Source organism: Salvelinus namaycush, chromosome 4 (genome assembly GCF_016432855.1).
Source record: "Salvelinus namaycush isolate Seneca chromosome 4, SaNama_1.0, whole genome shotgun sequence".
Lineage (NCBI taxonomy): Eukaryota > Metazoa > Chordata > Actinopteri > Salmoniformes > Salmonidae > Salvelinus > Salvelinus namaycush.
The window spans coordinates 69,043,749-69,064,789 of record NC_052310.1 but is presented as its reverse complement, the minus strand read 5'-3'; the positions used below and the strand labels follow the sequence as shown (position 1 = coordinate 69,064,789).

At 46.9% G+C, this 21,041-nt stretch overlaps 1 protein-coding gene across 1 annotated transcript in view; it reads right to left on the bottom strand.

The window, feature by feature from the left end:
• Positions 1-1,027: 1,027 nt before the first annotated feature.
• LOC120045705 (inactive rhomboid protein 1-like) overlaps positions 1,028-21,041 on the bottom strand; it is a 35,846-nt gene continuing 15,832 nt past the window's right edge. Inside the window, exons 3-16 of the mRNA XM_038990646.1 lie at positions 10,432-10,651; positions 9,658-9,864; positions 6,662-6,781; positions 6,324-6,493; positions 5,855-6,112; positions 5,192-5,303; positions 4,942-5,016; positions 4,665-4,826; positions 4,188-4,288; positions 3,936-4,094; positions 3,599-3,775; positions 3,228-3,381; positions 2,315-2,538; positions 1,028-2,134 (exon numbers count right to left, since the gene is read on the bottom strand). Of these exons, the coding sequence (XP_038846574.1) occupies positions 1,939-2,134; positions 2,315-2,538; positions 3,228-3,381; positions 3,599-3,775; positions 3,936-4,094; positions 4,188-4,288; positions 4,665-4,826; positions 4,942-5,016; positions 5,192-5,303; positions 5,855-6,112; positions 6,324-6,493; positions 6,662-6,781; positions 9,658-9,864; positions 10,432-10,651 (2,335 nt within the window). The 3' untranslated portion in view covers positions 1,028-1,938. The remainder of the gene's footprint in view (positions 2,135-2,314; positions 2,539-3,227; positions 3,382-3,598; positions 3,776-3,935; positions 4,095-4,187; positions 4,289-4,664; positions 4,827-4,941; positions 5,017-5,191; positions 5,304-5,854; positions 6,113-6,323; positions 6,494-6,661; positions 6,782-9,657; positions 9,865-10,431; positions 10,652-21,041) is intronic.

Sequence of the window (21,041 nt, the reverse complement as noted above, 5' to 3'; positions counted from 1 at the left end):
CACTCAATTACAGACTCTCTCTGTGTGTGTGTGTGTGTGTGTGTGTGTGTGTGTGTGTGTGTGTGTGTGTGTGTGTGTGTGTGTGTGTGTGTGTGTGTGTGTGTGTGTGTGTGTGTGTGTGTGTGTGTGTGTGTTGGAAGGGGCTGGTGAATCAAGGAGAGGGGGATGGAAGAGAGAATTAGTAAACGACAAAAGAGAGGACTTGAAGTCCACCATAAATTATAGACTGTGTGTGTGTGTGTGTGCGAATGTGTGGGAAGGGGTTGGTGACTCAAGGAGAGGAAGAGAGAATTAGTAAACAGCAAAAGAGAGGTATTGACGTGCACCATTAAGAGTTGTGTGGGATAAACATATCAAACACTGAAATCATGAGAGGCCAGAGCCATGGAACAACATGGGGTCTCTAGTTGACATTAGCCTACATATCCTCTTGCAGAGATAATGTTGATAACACAGAGTATTATAAATGCATTATACATCTTACTTTAACAGCCATTTAGACTAGGTTTGTTGAAGCTTATATATGAAGGCATCAGATATGCATCTTATGTGACATGTCCCTGATGGAAGCCACTTACTCAAAAAAAACTCTGCCCTCTACTGGGGGAGGCTCTGCCCTCTACTGGGGGAGGCTCTGCCCTTTACTGGGGGAGGCTCTGCCCTTTACTGGGGGAGGCTCTGCCCTCTACTGGGGGAGGCTCTGCCCTCTACTGGGGGAGACTCTGCCCTCTACTGGGGGAGACTCTGCCCTTTACTGGGGGAGACTCTGCCCTCTACTGGGGGAGGCTCTGCCCTTTACTGGGGGAGGCTCTGCCCTTTACTGGGGGAGGCTCTGCCCTCTACTGGGGGAGACTCTGCCCTCTACTGGGGGAGGCTCTGCCCTCTACTGGGGGAGGCTCTGCCCTCTACTGGGGGAAACTCTGCCCTCTTCTGGGGGAAACTCTGCCCTCTACTGGGGGAAACATGCATGTGCAGCAAGACACATTCACACAACAGAAATAAAGTGGACACACAGACAGAAAGCTTTAGTTGGTGTTGCTGTATTGTCAGGTACAGATAAGCAGGTAGCTAAAACGCTACCCTCCAAACACTCACCACTCTTAGACAGCAGTATACAGTACATGTTAAGCTACAAGTGGTTTGTCTAGTCTAACACAGAGCACATCTCAAATGGCACACTATTCCCTATCCCCTATGTAGTTCACTACTTTTTCAAAACGTAGTGCACTATATAGAGAATAGACCCAATATAGTGCACTAATAAGTTCACTGTATAGGGAATAGTGTGCCATTTGAGACCTAGACTTGGACCTAGATTTAGACCTAGACTTGACATTAATAACCAAGGCACCAGAGGCAGTCATCCTACAGTACTAAACATATATTTTCTTTCTTGGGAGATAGCTTCCTGTCTGAGGTCATCCAATAAAACTCTTAGTTGGCTTTATGACTTGTGTAGAAAAATACAAAACAAAATCCATCCACAACTGTGTGTGGAGTCAGTGGCTGTTGTGTGGTCTGATGGCCACAAGGTGGTTCTGTTGGATCAGTTTTAATAAGAAGAGAGGGGAGTGAGATCAGTGTCAAGGCAAAACAGTCACATATTACCCCTTTCCACCTCTCTCTGTCTTTATGCTTTGAAAGTGACCGGTCACTCGCTAGCAATGTCCATATAAACAAAACTGAATGGAGACAGATCAACAGTTCAACAGTTATTAAGATCAACCGTCATCAGTTCATTTTTCCAAGATTGGCAATCTTCACGTCCAATGTCCTGAATGCTACACCAAATATTTCCGCCGGTCTGGTCCATGCCGTGACGTTGCTTTAAGACTAGTCTTGTTCACCAGACTTGTGTCCTGCTATCCTGGTGCGTGAGGCTATACTTCTTTGAGAATGTCCATTCTAGTCATTATAGTTGCACCGTCAAAGGCCTGGTCAGTGGAGGTGGGCGTTGAGGTCGTACTTGTCACAGAACTTGTCAGTGAGGGGAATACAGGTGAGGTACTCACACCACTCACACTTGACCTGGTGGACGTAGAACAGGACAGCCAGCCCTGAGAAGAGTCCCAGGAACACCAACAGGAACACACAGATCTGGACACGCTTACGGTACATGTCCGAACGGCCAAAACTGGAAATAATAAGAATAGATCATATAATCAGATAGTGACGATGATTTGCCAATAATTAGTAATACTAAAATCCCCCTAATTATCCCAAGCAACTTCAACCCAACAACCGAGTCATGTATATGTCAAAGCGTTTACATACAAACAAACTAAAAATATCACGAAATCAACAAACTTCTCACCTGATGTACGGCAGGAAGGCAAAGGAGAGGAAGAGTCCAGAGATGAATCCGGAGATGTGGGCGAAGTTGTCTATCCAGGGCAGCAGGCCAAAGGAGAACAGGAAGAGGACGACACACAACAGCTTGGTGAAAGCCCTCCACGGACGCTCCAGGATCTGCCAGCTCTGGAACAGCTCAACAAACAGACAGGCCAGAATACCAAACTGAGAGCCTGCTGGACCCACCTGGGGAGGAAGGGAGAGTGGGAGTGTATTTTACCTCAGCTCTGTAGGGCAGGTATCACGGTACAGTGTATCTACAGTATTTACCTCAGCTCTGTAGGGCAGGTATCACGGTACAGTGTATCTACAGTATTTACCTCAGCTTTGTAGGGCAGGTATCACGGTACAGTGTATCTACAGTATTTTACCTCAGCTCTGTAGGGCAGGTATCACGGTACAGTGTATCTACAGTATTTACCTCAGATTTGTAGGGCAGGTATCACGGTACAGTGTATCTACAGTATTTTACCTCAGCTCTGTAGGGCAGGTATCACGGTACAGTGTATCTACAGTATTTTACCTCAGCTCTGTAGGGCAGGTATCACGGTACAGTGTATCTACAGTATTTACCTCAGCTTTGTAGGGCAGGTATCACGGTACAGTGTATCTACAGTATTTTACCTCAGCTCTGTAGGGCAGGTATCACGGTACAGTGTATCTACAGTATTTACCTCAGCTCTGTAGGGCAGGTATCACGGTACAGTGTATCTACAGCATTTACCTCAGCTCTGTAGGGCAGGTATCTACGGTACAGTGTATCTACAGTATTTACCTCAGCTCTGTAGGGCAGGTATCACGGTACAGTGTATCTACAGTATTTACCTCAGCTCTGTAGGGCAGGTATCACGGTACAGTGTATCTACAGTATTTACCTCAGCTCTGTAGGGCAGGAAGATAGCGCTGGCCAGGTTTCCAGTGATTCCAGAGACAATGTAGATGATAGAGATCCTCAGCCAGCCAGCCAGCTTCTCTAAGTCCCTCAGGATGGTCATCTGGAACAGCACCGACACCAGGCAGTGCAGGATCCTGCACACACACACACACACACACACACACACACACACACACACACACACACACACACACACACACACACACACACACACACACACACACACACACACACACACACACACACACACACACACACGTTATACATTAGTAATGCGGGAAAGACCCTGAAAAAGACACAACACCATGACGGACATGAGACACTGTGATTCTGGGGGAGTTCCAGTCTCACCCAGCATGGAGGAATAGAGAGAGCCAGAGTCTGTAGAACTGGTCTGGGATCTCAGGGTTGAGGAAAGGCAGCAAGCCACACACATCATCCAGACAGGCCACCTGGGAGCAGAGAGTAGTCTCCTCGTGGAAGTAGCCCTTCATAAAGTCACAGTACTCTCTGGACGTGATCTCACACCTGAACACACAACACATTACATTATTACAACACACACATACCGTTCTTACAACATTAACAACTTATAGCAGCCTGCACACACAACACACAGTATTACATCACAACACCATCGCAGCGACAACGTATAGCTGCAGAGACAGAACAAACAGAGTGTCCTTACCTCCCTTTCGTCCCGATGCAGCAGGGCCGTCCTGTGATGGCACAGTCTACGTGGGGGAGGTTAGTGTGGTTGCCTGGGTTGTACCTGGTACACACTGGCCACTTGGTGATGTCATCAGGCCACTCATGAGGCGATACAGAGGCTGGCTCCAGGCAGATCCTGGAAGGAGAGGAACAGAGGAAAGAACGTTAGAGGAATAGAGGGAAGAGGAGATATAGAAGAAGAGAGGGACAGAAAGAAGCAGTCTATTACCTGGGGTCCTGGTGGCAGACTGAGCCGTGCTGACGGACCTTCCCCTTCAGGAGAGGAGCACTGGGGTGATGAGGCCACTTCACCCACACTGCTAGAGTAGACTGGAGAGAGAGAACAGGGGAAAGAGAGAGATGGAGAGACAGATAAAGAGATGGATAGAGAGAGAGATAAAGAAAGAGAAAGCGAGAGAGAATGAAAGAACGAGAGAGACAGAGACAGAGAAAGAAAGAAACCACAGGGATAGAGAGATAGAGGGATAGAGAGAGTGAGAAAGAGAGAGAGAGAGAAAGCATGAGAGAACAAAAGAACGAGAGAGAGAGAGAGAGAGAGAGACAAGAGGGATACAGAGAGAGAGAGGGACAAGAGGGATAAAGAGAGAGAGAGAGAGGGACAGAGAGATATCAGATCTCGTAGGATGTTAACCAGTACACGACTCTAACATTAGTCTAACATTAGTCTAACACCAGGGTGACTCACAGAGCACTCCTCCTGTGAGGTCTGGAGACAGCCGGAGCGGTCGTTCCTCACACAGCAGGCTGAGTCCCTCTCTCTTCCTCTCTTCTCCTGGATCAGGTCATGGACCTGCTGGTCCTGACGCATGCAGGGGGAGAATTTAGCCCCCAGGTGGATCAGCGCCTCCTGCAGGCCAGGGGGAGGATGTGCAGTCAGAACACAGACAAGGTCTCATACTGTAGCTGACATTGAGGTTTAAATGATCAAACGAAGTCCATTCACCTAAAAAATATACACTTACCGAATTTGGTCCCACCCAAAAGTTTTCTTGTTGCACAAACTTGACATTTTCATGAACACCTTTATTTCTCAATACCTAAAGAGAGAGAGGGGAAATGCCAAAGGGTTTACAAAGTCAAATACACAGACATACCACACGGATTCAATGGATCACTCATCACATAAGGCACAACCTTCATAGCAACGACGATACACCCGCCACTGTAACTTGTAGAACCCAAACTACAGTATAAAACAATCAGTGTACTGACCGAGTCGACGGTCTCGTGCTGGGAGAAGCCAACAGGGGCAATGCCGTACAGACACACAGTCAACATGGTGATCAACAGGTGGACAAACATGATCCAGTAGGTGAAGAAAGGCCTGCAGAGACACACAATATGAATAGGGTATCCCAGACAGTATAGCAGCTTGCCTCCTCTGTTAGAAACAGTACCTCACTATGTCAGTGTGGGCTTCCCACTGAAAACAGCTGCAGCGACTAGGAGAACAGTTTGTAGTGTACACCTGTGTACACCATTGTTTCCCACATGGAGTGCCAGGGACTCGAGAGTGGACCATCTGTTACTGAGTCACACAGTCCTGCTGTATCTAGAGGCCAGGTCAGTCAGAAAAAAGGGTGCTTTCATGTGAGTCATGGTGCAGTAATGTTTGGGAACCACTGGTCTACACTATCCTGTGATGACTCATGCTATATCTTATCTGGGGCCAACTCAGACACAGCTGCTACCTCCGCTACGGCTGTGACTGGGCTCTTCTCCTGTAGTATCGTAACATGTTAGACATGTGACCATGTTAAAGTGCAACTATGTGACCATGCCAGAGTTGAAGTCAATTGCATAGCAATGTAGCAAATTCTGAATTTGAAATAGAAATTCAAGAATCTGAAAATCCTCTAAGACAATAAAGTGTACCTGTGGTCGTCCATGTCCTCTATCTGTTGCTGGACGAAGCTGTCGATGCGTTTGCGGTAGGTTCTGTTGGTGAGCCGTCCCACCATGCCTAGGCCGTAGGGCCTCTTCTCCCTGGCAAAGAGCTTCTTGACAGGCACTGTGATCCGCTGGCCCCGTCGCTGCACACTCACACTCACCACCTCCTGCTGCAGACGCACCTTGGGCTGGACCAGAGAGGGCCCAGGTTCTTTACCCTTACGCCAGCCTCTTTCTAGGGGTCTGTTGAGCAATAGAAAAAGAGAGAGACAGACAGACAGAGAGAGAATGAGAAAGAGAAAGATATGGTACCGAAGGAGAGAGAGAGGGTCAGAAGAGGGTGTGTGTTAGGTGAAAACAGGCTACAGTAGCAGCAACAACTTGTTTGTGTCTGTCTGTGTGTCTGTGTGTGTCTGTGTGTATGTCTGTCTGTCTGTGTGTGTGTTAAACTCACATCATTAGGTGACTCCTCTCCAGTTCGTTCTTGTCCAGGGCGCCACCTGTGAGGTCACTCTCATCTGCAGCTGTGTTAGACTCCTCCTCTTTAATGGCGGCCTCAGACGGAGAGTCAAACACATCGTCTGCATAGGTAGACAGCTCCTCATCTCCTCTCCTCAGACCATCCTGCATGGAGGAGGAGGAAACGAGAGGAGTGGAGAGGAGAAGAAGGAGGAGGAGGAGGAAGAGGAGGAAAAGATGTGAAGAGGGACAGGAGAAACTGTGTGAGTGTGTGTGGTATCTGTGCGTGAATGTGTGATGGGACAGGTGTGTGTATGTGCGTGTGTTACTCACCCTAGCAAAGAAGGAGGTGTCCAGCTCATCAGGGAAGTCCACTGTGTCGTCCTCCAGGAAACTCACTGGCATGAAGCTCCGCCTGCGACACCGCTGGTCCCTCTCCCAAACCGTACGGCCCTGACACACACCATCATCACCATCGTTGTCATCATCACCGTCAATGTTATACCCTCTGTTATACATTTATTGCATGATAATACATTACTGTTGTGTGTGACAGGAAGACCATGACGGATCAATTCCATTTAAATTCCGTCAGTAGGAAGTAAATTTAAAATAGAAATGGAATTGACCCCAACCGCAACCCGAAATCAAGAACATACCAAGTAAACAAAGGGTTGACAGTGTCCCCAGACAAAACAACACAAATGATTGTCCTCTCTGGCTTCTGACAACCAGCTGTGAACAGTGGCCATGATGATTATGATGCTTTGACCTCAGGAGGCGGGATTAGCCCTGTATCATTCAATGTTCCAGTTCCAGAACACACAACACTCTACTGGATAACAGACCAGACACACAGCTGAGCCTTCTGACTGGAGGACAGGACTGACAGCAGTGTTATCCTACTGCCATCTGTTAATGGGGTTAGGGACATGGACCAGGGCCCTGTTCAAAAGTAGTGCACTATATAGGGAATAGGGTGCCATTTGGGATGTAAACATTTTCTCATCAATCTAGTCATCTATCTAATGCCCCCCCCCCCCCCCCCGACCCTGCCTGACATCCAAGAACATGTAGATAGATCTATCTGTACCCCCCACCACCCTGCTGGACACCACAGGACATGGAGATAGATCTATCTGTACCCCCCACCACCCTGCTGGACACCACAGGACATGGAGATAGATCTATCTGTACCCCCCACCACCCTGCTGGACACCACAGGACATGGAGATAGATCTATCTGTACCCCCCACCACCCTGCCTGACACCACAGGACATGGAGATCTATCTATCTGTACCCCCCACCACCCTGCCTGACACCCCAGGACATGGAGATAGATCTATCTGTACCCCCCCACCACCCTGCCTGACACCACAGGACATGGAGATAGATCTATCTGTACCCCCCACCACCCTGCCTGACACCCCAGGACATGGAGATAGATCTATCTGTACCCCCCACCACCCTGCCTGACACCACAGGACATGGAGATAGATCTATCTGTACCCCCCACCACTCTGCCTGACACCCCAGGACATGGAGATCTATCTATCTGTACCCCCCACCACCCTGCCTGACACCACAGGACATGGAGATAGATCTATCTGTACCCCCCACCACCCTGCCTGACACCCCAGGACATGGAGATATATCTATCTGTACCCCCCACCACCCTGCTGGACACCACAGGACATGGAGATAGATCTATCTGTACCCCCCACCACCCTGCCTGACACCACAGGACATGGAGATAGATCTATCTGTACCCCCCACCACCCTGCCTGACACCCCAGGACATGGAGATAGATCTATCTGTACCCCCCACCACCCTGCCTGACACACCAGGACATGGAGATAGATCTATCTGTACCCCCCACCACCCTGCCTGACACCACAGGACATGGAGATCTATCTATCTGTACCCCCCACCACCCTGCTGGACACCCCAGGACATGGAGATATATCTATCTGTACCCCCCACAACCCTGCCTGACACCACAGGACATGGAGATCTATCTATCTGTACCCCCCACCACCCTGCCTGACACCACAGGACATGGAGATCTATCTATCTGTACGCCCCACCACCCTGCCTGACACCACAGGACATGGAGATAGATCTATCTGTATCCCCCACCACCCTGCCTGACACCACAGGACATGGAGATCTATCTATCTGTACCCCCCACCACCCTGCCTGACACCACAGGACATGGAGATCTATCTATCTGTACGCCCCACCACCCTGCCTGACACCACAGGACATGGAGATAGATCTATCTGTACCCCCCACCACCCTGCCTGACACCACAGGACATGGAGATATATCTATCTGTACCCCCCACCACCCTGCCTGACACCACAGGACATGGAGATCTATCTATCTGTACCCCCCACCACCCTGCCTGACACCACAGGACATGGAGATCTATCTATCTGTACCCCCCACCACCCTGCCTGACACCACAGGACATGGAGATATATCTATCTGTACCCCCCACCACCCTGCCTGACACCACAGGACATGGAGATATATCTATATGTACCCCCCACCACCCTGCCTGACACCCCAGGACATGGAGATATATCTATCTGTACCCCCCACCACCCTGCCTGACACCACAGGACCTGGAGATCTATCTATCTGTACCCCCCACCACCCTGCCTGACACCACAGGACATGGAGATCTATCTATCTGTACCCCCCACCACCCTGCCTGACACCCCAGGACATGGAGATATATCTATCTGTACCCCCCACCACCCTGCCTGACACCACAGGACATGGAGATCTATCTATATGTACCCCCCACCACCCTGCCTGACACCACAGGACATGGAGATATATCTATCTGTACCCCCCACCACCCTGCCTGACACCACAGGACATGGAGATATATCTATCTGTACCCCCCACCACCCTGCCTGACACCACAGGACATGGAGATCTATCTATATGTACCCCCCACCACCCTGCCTGACACCCCAGGACATGGAGATAGATCTATATGTACCCCCCACCACCCTGCCTGACACCACAGGACATGGAGATCTATCTATATGTACCCCCCACCACCCTGCCTGACACCCCAGGACATGGAGATAGATCTATATGTACCCCCCACCACCCTGCCTGACACCCCAGGACATGGAGATATATCTATCTGTACCCCCCACCACCCTGCCTGACACCCCAGGACATGGAGATAGATCTATCTGTACCCCCCACCACCCTGCCTGACACCCCAGGACATGGAGATAGATCTATCTGTACCCCCCACCACCCTGCCTGACACCCCAGGACATGGAGATAGATCTATCACACCTTGACCAGCGCGGCGGTGGCCTTGAAGCTCATGACAGCGACAGACTCTCGTTTGCGTCTCCGTGGTAACCTGTTGAGTGCGGAGCGCGAGCTGGAGAAGGAGCAGAGAGATGTGGCACCAGGGGTGATGGGAGTCTGCGGTACGCTGTAACCATCTACCTCCTCCACCAGGCGAAATGCACGGCCCCGCGCCAGGGGGTCCACAATCTACACACACACACACACACACACACACACACACACACACACACACACACACACACACACACACACACACACACACACACACACACACACACACACACACACGCACATGCACATGCACAAAGACAGAGGCAGACACTGTAATGTCCGATACTGTAGTAGACAGCACGGAGGCAAGTATATTATTTGATGTTATTTAGTGGTGAACTCACATGCTAAGTGGGTACATGACAGGTCAAGTTCACAGTCATATCAATACGCAGGTTACCATAGTGATGGACCTATAATAGTTGCATTACTCCATGTATTAATACGTATCACATGGGAAAAATATTACCCGAAATAAGCTAAATATACATTCTGATATCTATATTGAATTGTATTGAATAATGTTATTATTCCAAAGGGAGGGATAGGATTGATATTGGTAAAGAAACACTACACATCACAACACCACACATGACACATGCAAGATGTATGGCAAGCTCCTAACATCCTAAACAGTAAGAGATAGAGAAAGAGAAGAAGAGAGGAAGAAAGCCACTCTGTCTGTGGGTGGCGCTGCCCTACCCTCTGCATGCCATAGGGGTGTTGGTGTGGGGGGAGGTAGAGGGGTGGTGGGGTCTCAGTGCTGGTTAGAGACAGGTTGTCCTGGCTGGACAGCTCCATCTCCCTCATCACCTGGGCCTTGAGACGGCCGTAGCGCCGGTTGCAGTGCTGCAGGCTCTTCCTCCGCCATCGCTGGGTGCTGTCGTTTTCCTTACTGACCCCGAACCAGGCTGCCGTACCCCTGAGGGGACATAGACAGAGGTTAGAGCAAGGTGAATCTCCGTTCGGGGATGTTCTTGGTTAGTGATAGTTGGTTGTAACAGTTTAAATATAGTTAAAAGAGACAGTATTTGGGTTGAGTGTGGGCTCGTCTTTGCAGAGAGTGTACAGAAAAGACAGAAACAGATTACAATAGCAACCCAGGCACAGCAGTGGGTTTCTAGTTGATTTGTGTACGGAACGAGGCCATTTGGATTACCATGTGAGTGTGTGTTCCCCCACTCCCCAGCCCCACAGTTTCAAACCCTAACCCAGTGTAAAGCCTGAGACATTTGGAGGGGCTGACCGGGCCAGAGCATTAGTGTTGTGTATCACCACTCAGTCAAACAATGACAGAGTACAGCAGGATTACATCAGTTCTACTCACACAGACAGGAAGTCAACTGCAGTTGACAAATATGTGCCTTGACATGCCACTCACACAAAACCATGCTCAGACACACACATTAAAACCCTAATGGATACACACGAGCACGTTCACACACTCATAAAACCCAGTGACAAACAGTGCAAGCCCTCATTCTTCTTTTAGTGCATAGTGAATGAGCTGATGTTCTCTGTTAGTCCTGGGCAGACAGCCAGCCCCCTGGTGGACCTCTGGGTTTGTAGGAGCGTCTCAGAGTGGATAGGAAAAGTGTTCTGTGAAGAAGCAGGATGTGGGTTGGGGAGTAGCAGACACTCAATAATAACACAGTCTCCATCATTAGAGAGAAACCAGCCAGCTGGGGAAGCCTTTTAAGGCTGCGCAACGCCAGGGGAGAGAGGGAGGGAAGTGCCACACTGATTCTTGTCCTCCCGGGAGGCAGGAATGTTTTAAGAGGGGTCACAAGTTTTAGTTGGGAGGGTTTAGGAGGGTTGGGGGGGAGGTAGATTGAGTGGTGGTGATTCACAGAGAGAGGCTCTCAGGGTAGCAGGATTATTATAAACACCACAGAAGAAGAAAACAGAGTGACACATCCATCTTAACTGAAACAGACTGTGTGAGATGAGGTTCTGGGAAGACTCATACCCTCTGCAGAAGGTTGTTTCTAGGAAAATAAACACCTTGATTCATTATGCTACAAACCTAGTGTGTATGTGTGTGTGTGTGTGTGTGCACGTTTGCCTGTGTGTGTTTGAGCAGCCAGATCACCAGTGGTACAAGTCAGTATTCAGTAGAGACCATCCAAATCAACAGCTATAGCCAGTAGAGACCATCCAAATCAACAGCTATAGCCAGTAGAGACCATCCATATAAACAGCTAGAGCCAGTAGAGACCATCCATATCAACAGCTATAGCCAGTAGAGACCATCCATATCAACAGCTATAGCCAGTAGAGACCATCCATATCAACAGCTATAGTCAGTAGAGACCATTCATATCAATAGCTATAGCCAGTAGAGACCATCCAAATCAACAGCTATAGCCAGTAGAGACCATCCATATCAACAGCTAGAGCCAGTAGAGACCATCCAAATCAACAGCTATAGCCAGTAGAGACCATCCAAATCAACAGCTATAGCCAGTAGAGACCATCCATATCAACAGCTAGAGCCAGTAGACCATTCATATCAATAGCTATAGCCAGTAGAGACCATCCAAATCAACAGCTATAGCCAGTAGAGACCATCCAAATCAACAGCTATAGCCAGTAGAGGCCATCCTACTCAACAGCTATAGCCAGTAGAGACCATCCATATCAACAGCTATAGCCAGTAGAGACCATCCAAATCAACAGCTATAGCCAGTAGAGACCATCCAAATCAACATCTATAGCCAGTAGAGACCATCCATATCAACAGCTATAGCCAGTAGAGACCTTCCATATCAACAGCTATAGCCAGTAGAGACCATCCAAATCAACAGCTATAGCCAGTAGAGACCATCCGAATCAACAGCTATAGCCAGTAGAGACCATCCAAATCAACAGCTATAGCCAGTAGAGATCATCCATATCAACAGCTATAGCCAGTAGAGACCATCAAAATCAACAGCTATAGCCAGTAGAGACCATCCATATCAACAGCTATAGCCAGTAGAGACCATCCAAATCAACAGCTATAGCCAGTAGAGACCATCCATATCAACAGCTATAGCCAGTAGAGACCATCCAAATCAACAGCTATAGCCAGTAGAGACCATCTAAATCAACAGCTATAACCAGTAGCGGCCATCCAAATCAACAGCTATAGCCAGTAGAGACCATCCATATCAACAGCTATAGCCAGTAGAGACCATCAAAATCAACAGCTATAGCCAGTAGAGACCATCCAAATCAACAGCTATAGCCAGTAGAGACCATCCATATCAACAACTATAGCCAGTAGAGACCATCCATATCAACAGCTATAGCCAGTAGAGACCATCCAAATCAACAGCTATAGCCAGTAGAGACCATCCAAATCAACAGCTATAGCCAGTAGAGACCATCCATATCAACAACTATAGCCAGTAGAGACCATCCATATCAACAGCTATAGCCAGTAGAGACCATCCAAATCAACAGCTATAGCCAGTAGAGACCATCCAAATCAACAGCTATAACCAGTAGAGGCCATCCAAATCAACAGCTATAGCCAGTAGAGACCATCCATATCAACAACTATAGCCAGTAGAGACCATCCATATCAACAGCTATAGCCAGTAGAGACCATCAAAATCAACAGCTATAGCCAGTAGAGACCATCCAAATCAACAGCTATAGCCAGTAGAGACCATCCATATCAACAACTATAGCCAGTAGAGACCATCCATATCAACAGCTATAGCCAGTAGAGACCATCCAAATCAACAGCTATAGCCAGTAGAGACCATCCAAATCAACAGCTATAACCAGTAGAGGCCATCCAAATCAACAGCTATAGCCAGTAGAGACCATCCAACTCAACAGCTATAGCCAGTAGAGACCATCCATATCAACAGCTATAGCCAGTAGAGACCATCCAAATCAACAGCTATAGCCAGTAGAGACCATCCATATCAACAGCTATAGCCAGTAGAGACCATCCAAATCAACAGCTATAGCCAGTAGAGACCATCTAAATCAACAGCTATAACCAGTAGCGGCCATCCAAATCAACAGCTATAGCCAGTAGAGACCATCCATATCAACAGCTATAGCCAGTAGAGACCATCAAAATCAACAGCTATAGCCAGTAGAGACCATCCAAATCAACAGCTATAGCCAGTAGAGACCATCCATATCAACAACTATAGCCAGTAGAGACCATCCATATCAACAGCTATAGCCAGTAGAGACCATCCAAATCAACAGCTATAGCCAGTAGAGACCATCCAAATCAACAGCTATAGCCAGTAGAGACCATCCATATCAACAACTATAGCCAGTAGAGACCATCCATATCAACAGCTATAGCCAGTAGAGACCATCCAAATCAACAGCTATAGCCAGTAGAGACCATCCAAATCAACAGCTATAACCAGTAGAGGCCATCCAAATCAACAGCTATAGCCAGTAGAGACCATCCATATCAACAACTATAGCCAGTAGAGACCATCCATATCAACAGCTATAGCCAGTAGAGACCATCAAAATCAACAGCTATAGCCAGTAGAGACCATCCAAATCAACAGCTATAGCCAGTAGAGACCATCCATATCAACAACTATAGCCAGTAGAGACCATCCATATCAACAGCTATAGCCAGTAGAGACCATCCAAATCAACAGCTATAGCCAGTAGAGACCATCCAAATCAACAGCTATAACCAGTAGAGGCCATCCAAATCAACAGCTATAGCCAGTAGAGACCATCCAACTCAACAGCTATAGCCAGTAGAGACCATCCATATCAACAGCTATAGCCAGTAGAGACCATCCAAATCAATAGCTTTAGCCAGTAGAGACCAGCCAAATCAACAGCTATAACCAGTAGCGGCCATCCAAATCAACAGCTATAGCCAGTAGAGACCATCCATATCAACAGCTATAGCCAGTAGAGACCATCCATATCAACAGCTATAGCCAGTAGAGACCATCCAAATCAACAGCTATAGCCAGTAGAGACCATCCATATCAACAGCTATAGCCAGTAGAGACCATCCATATCAACAGCTATAGCCAGTAGAGACCATCCAAATCAACAGCTATAGCCAGTAGAGACCATCCAAATCAACAGCTATAACCAGTAGAGGCCATCCAAATCAACAGCTATAGCCAGTAGAGACCATCCATATCAACAGCTATAGCCAGTAGAGACCATCCAAATCAACAGCTATAGCCAGTAGAGACCATCCAAATCAACAGCTATAGCCAGTAGAGGCCATCCAACTCAACAGCTATAGCCAGTAGAGACCATCCAAATCAACAGCTATAGCCAGTAGAGACCATCCATATCAACAGCTATAGCCAGTAGAGACCATCCACATCAACAGCTATAGCCAGTAGAGACCATCCATATCAACAGCTATAGCCAGTAGAGACCATCCAAATCAACAGCTATAGCCAGTAGAGGCCATCCAAATCAACAGCTATAACCAGTAGAGGCCATCCAAATCAACAGCTATAGCCAGTAGAGACCATCCATATCAACAGCTATAGCCAGTAGAGACCATCCAAATCAACAGCTATAGCCAGTAGAGACCATCCATATCAACAGCTATAGCCAGTAGAGACCTTCCATATCAACAGCTATAGCCAGTAGAGGCCATCCATATCAACAGCTATAGCCAGTAGAGACCATCCATATCAACAGCTATAGCCAGTAGAGACCATCCATATCAACAACTATAGCCAGTAGAGACCATCCATATCAACAGCTATAGCCAGTAGAGACCATCCATATCAACAGCTATAGCCAGTAGAGACCATCCAAATCAACAGCTATAGCCAGTAGAGACCATCCAAATCAACAGCTATAAGCAGTAGAGGCCATCCAAATCAACAGCTATAGCCAGTAGAGACCATCCAAATCAACAGCTATAGCCAGTAGAGACCATCCAAATCAACAGCTATAGCCAGTACAGACCACCCAAATCAACAGCTATAACCAGTAGAGACCATCCATATCAACAGCTATAGCCAGTAGAGACCATCCATATCAACAGCTATAGCCAGTAGAGACCATCCAAATCAACAGCTATAGCCAGTAGAGACCATCCAAATCAACAGCTATAACCAGTAGAGGCCATCCAAATCAACAGCTATAGCCAGTAGAGACCATCCATATCAACAGCTATAGCCAGTAGAGACCATCAAAATCAACAGCTATAGCCAGTAGAGACCATCCATATCAACAGCTATAGCCAGTAGAGACCATCAAAATCAACAGCTATAGCCAGTAGAGACGATCCAAATCAACAGCTATAGCCAGTAGAGACCATCCAAATCAACAGCTATAGCCAGTAAAGACCATCCAAATCAACAGCTATAGCCAGTAGAGACCATCCAAATCAACAGCTATAGCCAGTAGAGACCATTCAAATCAACAGCTATAGCCAGTAGAGACCATCCAAATCAACAGCTATAGCCAGTAGAGACCTTCCATATCAACAGCTATAGCCAGTAGAGGCCATCCATATCAACAGCTATAGCCAGTAGAGACCATCCAAATCAACAGCTATAGCCAGTAGAGACCATCCAAATCAACAGCTATAGCCAGTAGAGGCCATCCAACTCAACAGCTATAGCCAGTAGAGACCATCCAACTCAACAGCTATAGCCAGTAGAGACCATCCATATCAACAGCTATAGCCAGTAGAGACCATCCATATCAACAGCTATAGCCAGTAGAGACCATCCAAATCAACAGCTATAGCCAGTAGAGACCATCCATATCAACAGCTATAGCCAGTAGAGACCTTCCATATCAACAGCTATAGCCAGTAGAGGCCATCCATATCAACAGCTATAGCCAGTAGAGACCATCCATATCAACAGCTATAGCCAGTAGAGACCATCCATATCAACAGCTATAGCCAGTAGAGACCATCCATATCAACAGCTATAGCCAGTAGAGACCATCCATATCAACAGCTATAGCCAGTAGAGACCATCCAAATCAACAGCTATAGCCAGTAGAGACCATCCAAATCAACAGCTATAAGCAGTAGAGGCCATCCAAATCAACAGCTATAGCCAGTAGAGACCATCCATATCAACAGATATAGCCAGTAGAGACCATCCAAATCAACAGCTATAGCCAGTAGAGACCATCCAAATCAACAGCTATAGCCAGTAGAGACCATCCAAATCAACAGCTATAGCCAGTACAGACCATCCAAATCAACAGCTATAACCAGTAGAGACCGTCCATATCAACAGCTATAGCCAGTAGAGACCATCCATATCAACAGCTATAGCCAGTAGAGACCATCCATATCAACAGCTATAGCCAGTAGAGACCATCCAAATCAACAGCTATAGCCAGTAGAGACCATCCAAATCAACAGCTATAACCAGTAGAGGCCATCCAAATCAACAGCTATAGCCAGTAGAGACCATCCATATCAACAGCTATAGCCAGTAGAGACCATCAAAATCAACAGCTATAGCCAGTAGAGACCATCCATATCAACAGCTATAGCCAGTAGAGACCATCAAAATCAACAGCTATAGCCAGTAGAGACCATCCAAATCAACAGCTATAGCCAGTAGAGACCATCCAAATCAACAGCTATAGCCAGTAAAGACCATCCAAATCAACAGCTATAGCCAGTAGAGACCATCGAAATCAACAGCTATAGCCAGTAGAGGCCATCCAAATCAACAGCTATAGCCAGTAGAGACCATCCATATCAACAGATATAGCCAGTAGAGACCATCCAAATCAACAGCTATAGCCAGTAGAGACCATCCAAATCAACAGCTATAGCCAGTAGAGACCATCCAAATCAACAGCTATAGCCAGTACAGACCATCCAAATCAACAGCTATAACCAGTAGAGACCATCCATATCAACAGCTATAGCCAGTAGAGACCATCCATATCAACAGCTATAGCCAGTAGAGACCATCCAAATCAACAGCTATAGCCAGTAGAGACCATCCAAATCAACAGCTATAACCAGTAGAGGCCATCCAAATCAACAGCTATAGCCAGTAGAGACCATCCATATCAACAGCTATAGCCAGTAGAGACCATCAAAATCAACAGCTATAGCCAGTAGAGACCATCCATATCAACAGCTATAGCCAGTAGAGACCATCAAAATCAACAGCTATAGCCAGTAGAGACCATCCAAATCAACAGCTATAGCCAGTAGAGACCATCCAAATCAACAGCTATAGCCAGTAAAGACCATCCAAATCAACAGCTATAGCCAGTAGAGACCATCCAAATCAACAGCTATAGCCAGTAGAGACCATTCAAATCAACAGCTATAGCCAGTAGAGACCATCCAAATCAACAGCTATAGCCAGTAGAGACCTTCCATATCAACAGCTATAGCCAGTAGAGGCCATCCATATCAACAGCTATAGCCAGTAGAGAACATCCAAATCAACAGCTATAGCCAGTAGAGACCATCCAAATCAACAGCTATAGCCAGTAGAGGCCATCCAACTCAACAGCTATAGCCAGTAGAGACCATCCAACTCAACAGCTATAGCCAGTAGAGACCATCCAAATCAACAGCTATAGCCAGTAGAGACCATCCATATCAACAGCTATAGCCAGAAAGAGACCATCCATATCAACAGCTATAGCCAGTAGAGACCATCCAAATCAACAGCTATAGCCAGTAGAGACCATCCAAATCAACAGCTATAGCCAGTAGAGACCATCCAAATCAACAGCTATAGCCAGTAGAGACCATCCAAATCAACAGCTATAGCCAGTAGAGACCATTCAAATCAACAGCTATAGCCAGTAGAGACCATCCAAATCAACAGCTATAGCCAGTAGAGACCTTCCATATCAACAGCTATAGCCAGTAGAGACCATCCAAATCAACAGCTATAGCCAGTAGAGACCATCCAAATCAACAGCTATAGCCAGTAGAGGCCATCCAACTCAACAGCTATAGCCAGTAGAGACCATCCAAATCAACAGCTATAGCCAGTAGAGACCATCCATATCAACAGCTATAGCCAGTAGAGACCATCCATATCAACAGCTATAGCCAGTAGAGACCATCCAAATCAACAGCTATAGCCAGTAGAGACCATCCAAATCAACAGCTATAACCAGTAGAGGCCATCCAAATCAACAGCTATAGCCAGTAGAGACCATCCATATCAGCAGCTATAGCCAGTAGAGACCATCCAAATCAACAGCTATAGCCAGTAGAGACCATCCAAATCAACAGCTATAGCCAGTAGAGGCCATCCAACTCAACAGCTATAGCCAGTAGAGACCATCCAAATCAACAGCTATAGCCAGTAGAGACCATCCATATCAACAGCTATAGCCAGTAGAGACCATCCATATCAACAGCTATAGCCAGTAGAGACCATCCATATCAACAGCTATAGCCAGTAGAGACCATCCAAATCAACAGCTATAGCCAGTAGAGGCCATCCAAATCAACAGCTATAACCAGTAGAGGCCATCCAAATCAACAGCTATAGCCAGTAGAGATCATCCATATCAACAGCTATAGCCAGTAGAGACCATCCATATCAACAGCTATAGCCAGTAGAGACCATCCATATCAACAGCTATAGCCAGTAGAGACCATCCAAATCAACAGCTATAGCCAGTAGAGACCATCCAAATCAACAGCTATAGCCAGTAGAGACCTTCCATATCAACAGCTATAGCCAGTAGAGACCATCCAAATCAACAGCTATAGCCAGTAGAGACCATCCAAATCAACAGCTATAGCCAGTAGAGACCATCCAAATCAACAGCTATAGCCAGTAGAGACCATCCAAATCAACAGCTATAGCCAGTAGAGACCATCCAAATCAACAGCTATAGCCAGTAGAGACCATTCAAATCAACAGCTATAGCCAGTAGAGACCATCCAAATCAACAGCTATAGCCAGTAGAGACCTTCCATATCAACAGCTATAGCCAGTAGAGACCATCCAAATCAACATCTATAGCCAGTAGAGACCATCCAAATCAACAGCTATAGCCAGTAGAGGCCATCCAACTCAACAGCTATAGCCAGTAGAGACCATCCAAATCAACAGCTATAGCCAGTAGAGACCATCCATATCAACAGCTATAGCCAGTAGAGACCATCCAAATCAACAGCTATAGCGAGTAGAGGCCATCCAAATCAACAGCTATAGCCAGTAGAGACCATCCATATCAACAGCTATAGCCAGTAGAGACCATCCAAATCAACAGCTATAGCCAGTAGAGACCATCCAAATCAACAGCTATAGCCAGTAGAGACCATCCATATCAACAGCTATAGCCAGTAGAAACCATCCAAATCAACAGCTATAGCCAGTAGAGACCATCCATATCAACAGCTTTAGCCAGTAGAGACCATCCATATCAACAGCTATAGCCAGTAGAGACCATCGAAATCAACAGCTATAGCCAGTAGAGACCATCGAAATCAACAGCTATAGCCAGTAGAGACCATCGAAATCAACAGCTATAGCCAGTAGAGACCATCCAAATCAACAGCTATAGCCAGTAGAGACCATCCATATCAACAGCTATAGCCAGTAGAGACCATCCAAATCAACAGCTATAGCCAGTAGAGACCATCCAAATCAACAGCTATAGCCAGTAGAGACCATCCATATCAACAGCTATAGCCAGTAGAGACCATCCAAATCAACAGCTATAGCCAGTAGAGGCCATCCAAATCAACAGCTATAGCCAGTAGAGACCATCCAAATCAACAGCTATAGCCAGTAGAAACCATCCAAATCAACAGCTATAGCCAGTAGAGACCATCCAAATCAACAGCTATAGCCAGTAGAGACCATCCATATCAACAGCTATAGCCAGTAGAAACCATCCAAATCAACAGCTATAGCCAGTAGAGACCATCCATATCAACAGCTTTAGCCAGTAGAGACCATCCATATCAACAGCTATAGCCAGTAGAGACCATCGAAATCAACAGCTATAGCCAGTAGAGACCATCGAAATCAACAGCTATAGCCAGTAGAGACCATCGAAATCAACAGCTATAGCCAGTAGAGACCATCCAAATCAACAGCTATAGCCAGTAGAGACCATCCATATCAACAGCTATAGCCAGTAGAGACCATCCAAATCAACAGCTATAGCCAGTAGAGACCATCCAAATCAACAGCTATAGCCAGTAGAGACCATCCATATCAACAGCTATAGCCAGTAGAGACCATCCAAATCAACAGCTATAGCCAGTAGAGACCATCCATATCAACAGCTATAGCCAGTAGAGACCATCCATATCAACAGCTATAGCCAGTAGAGACCATCCATATCAACAGCTTTTGCCAGTAGAGACCATCCAA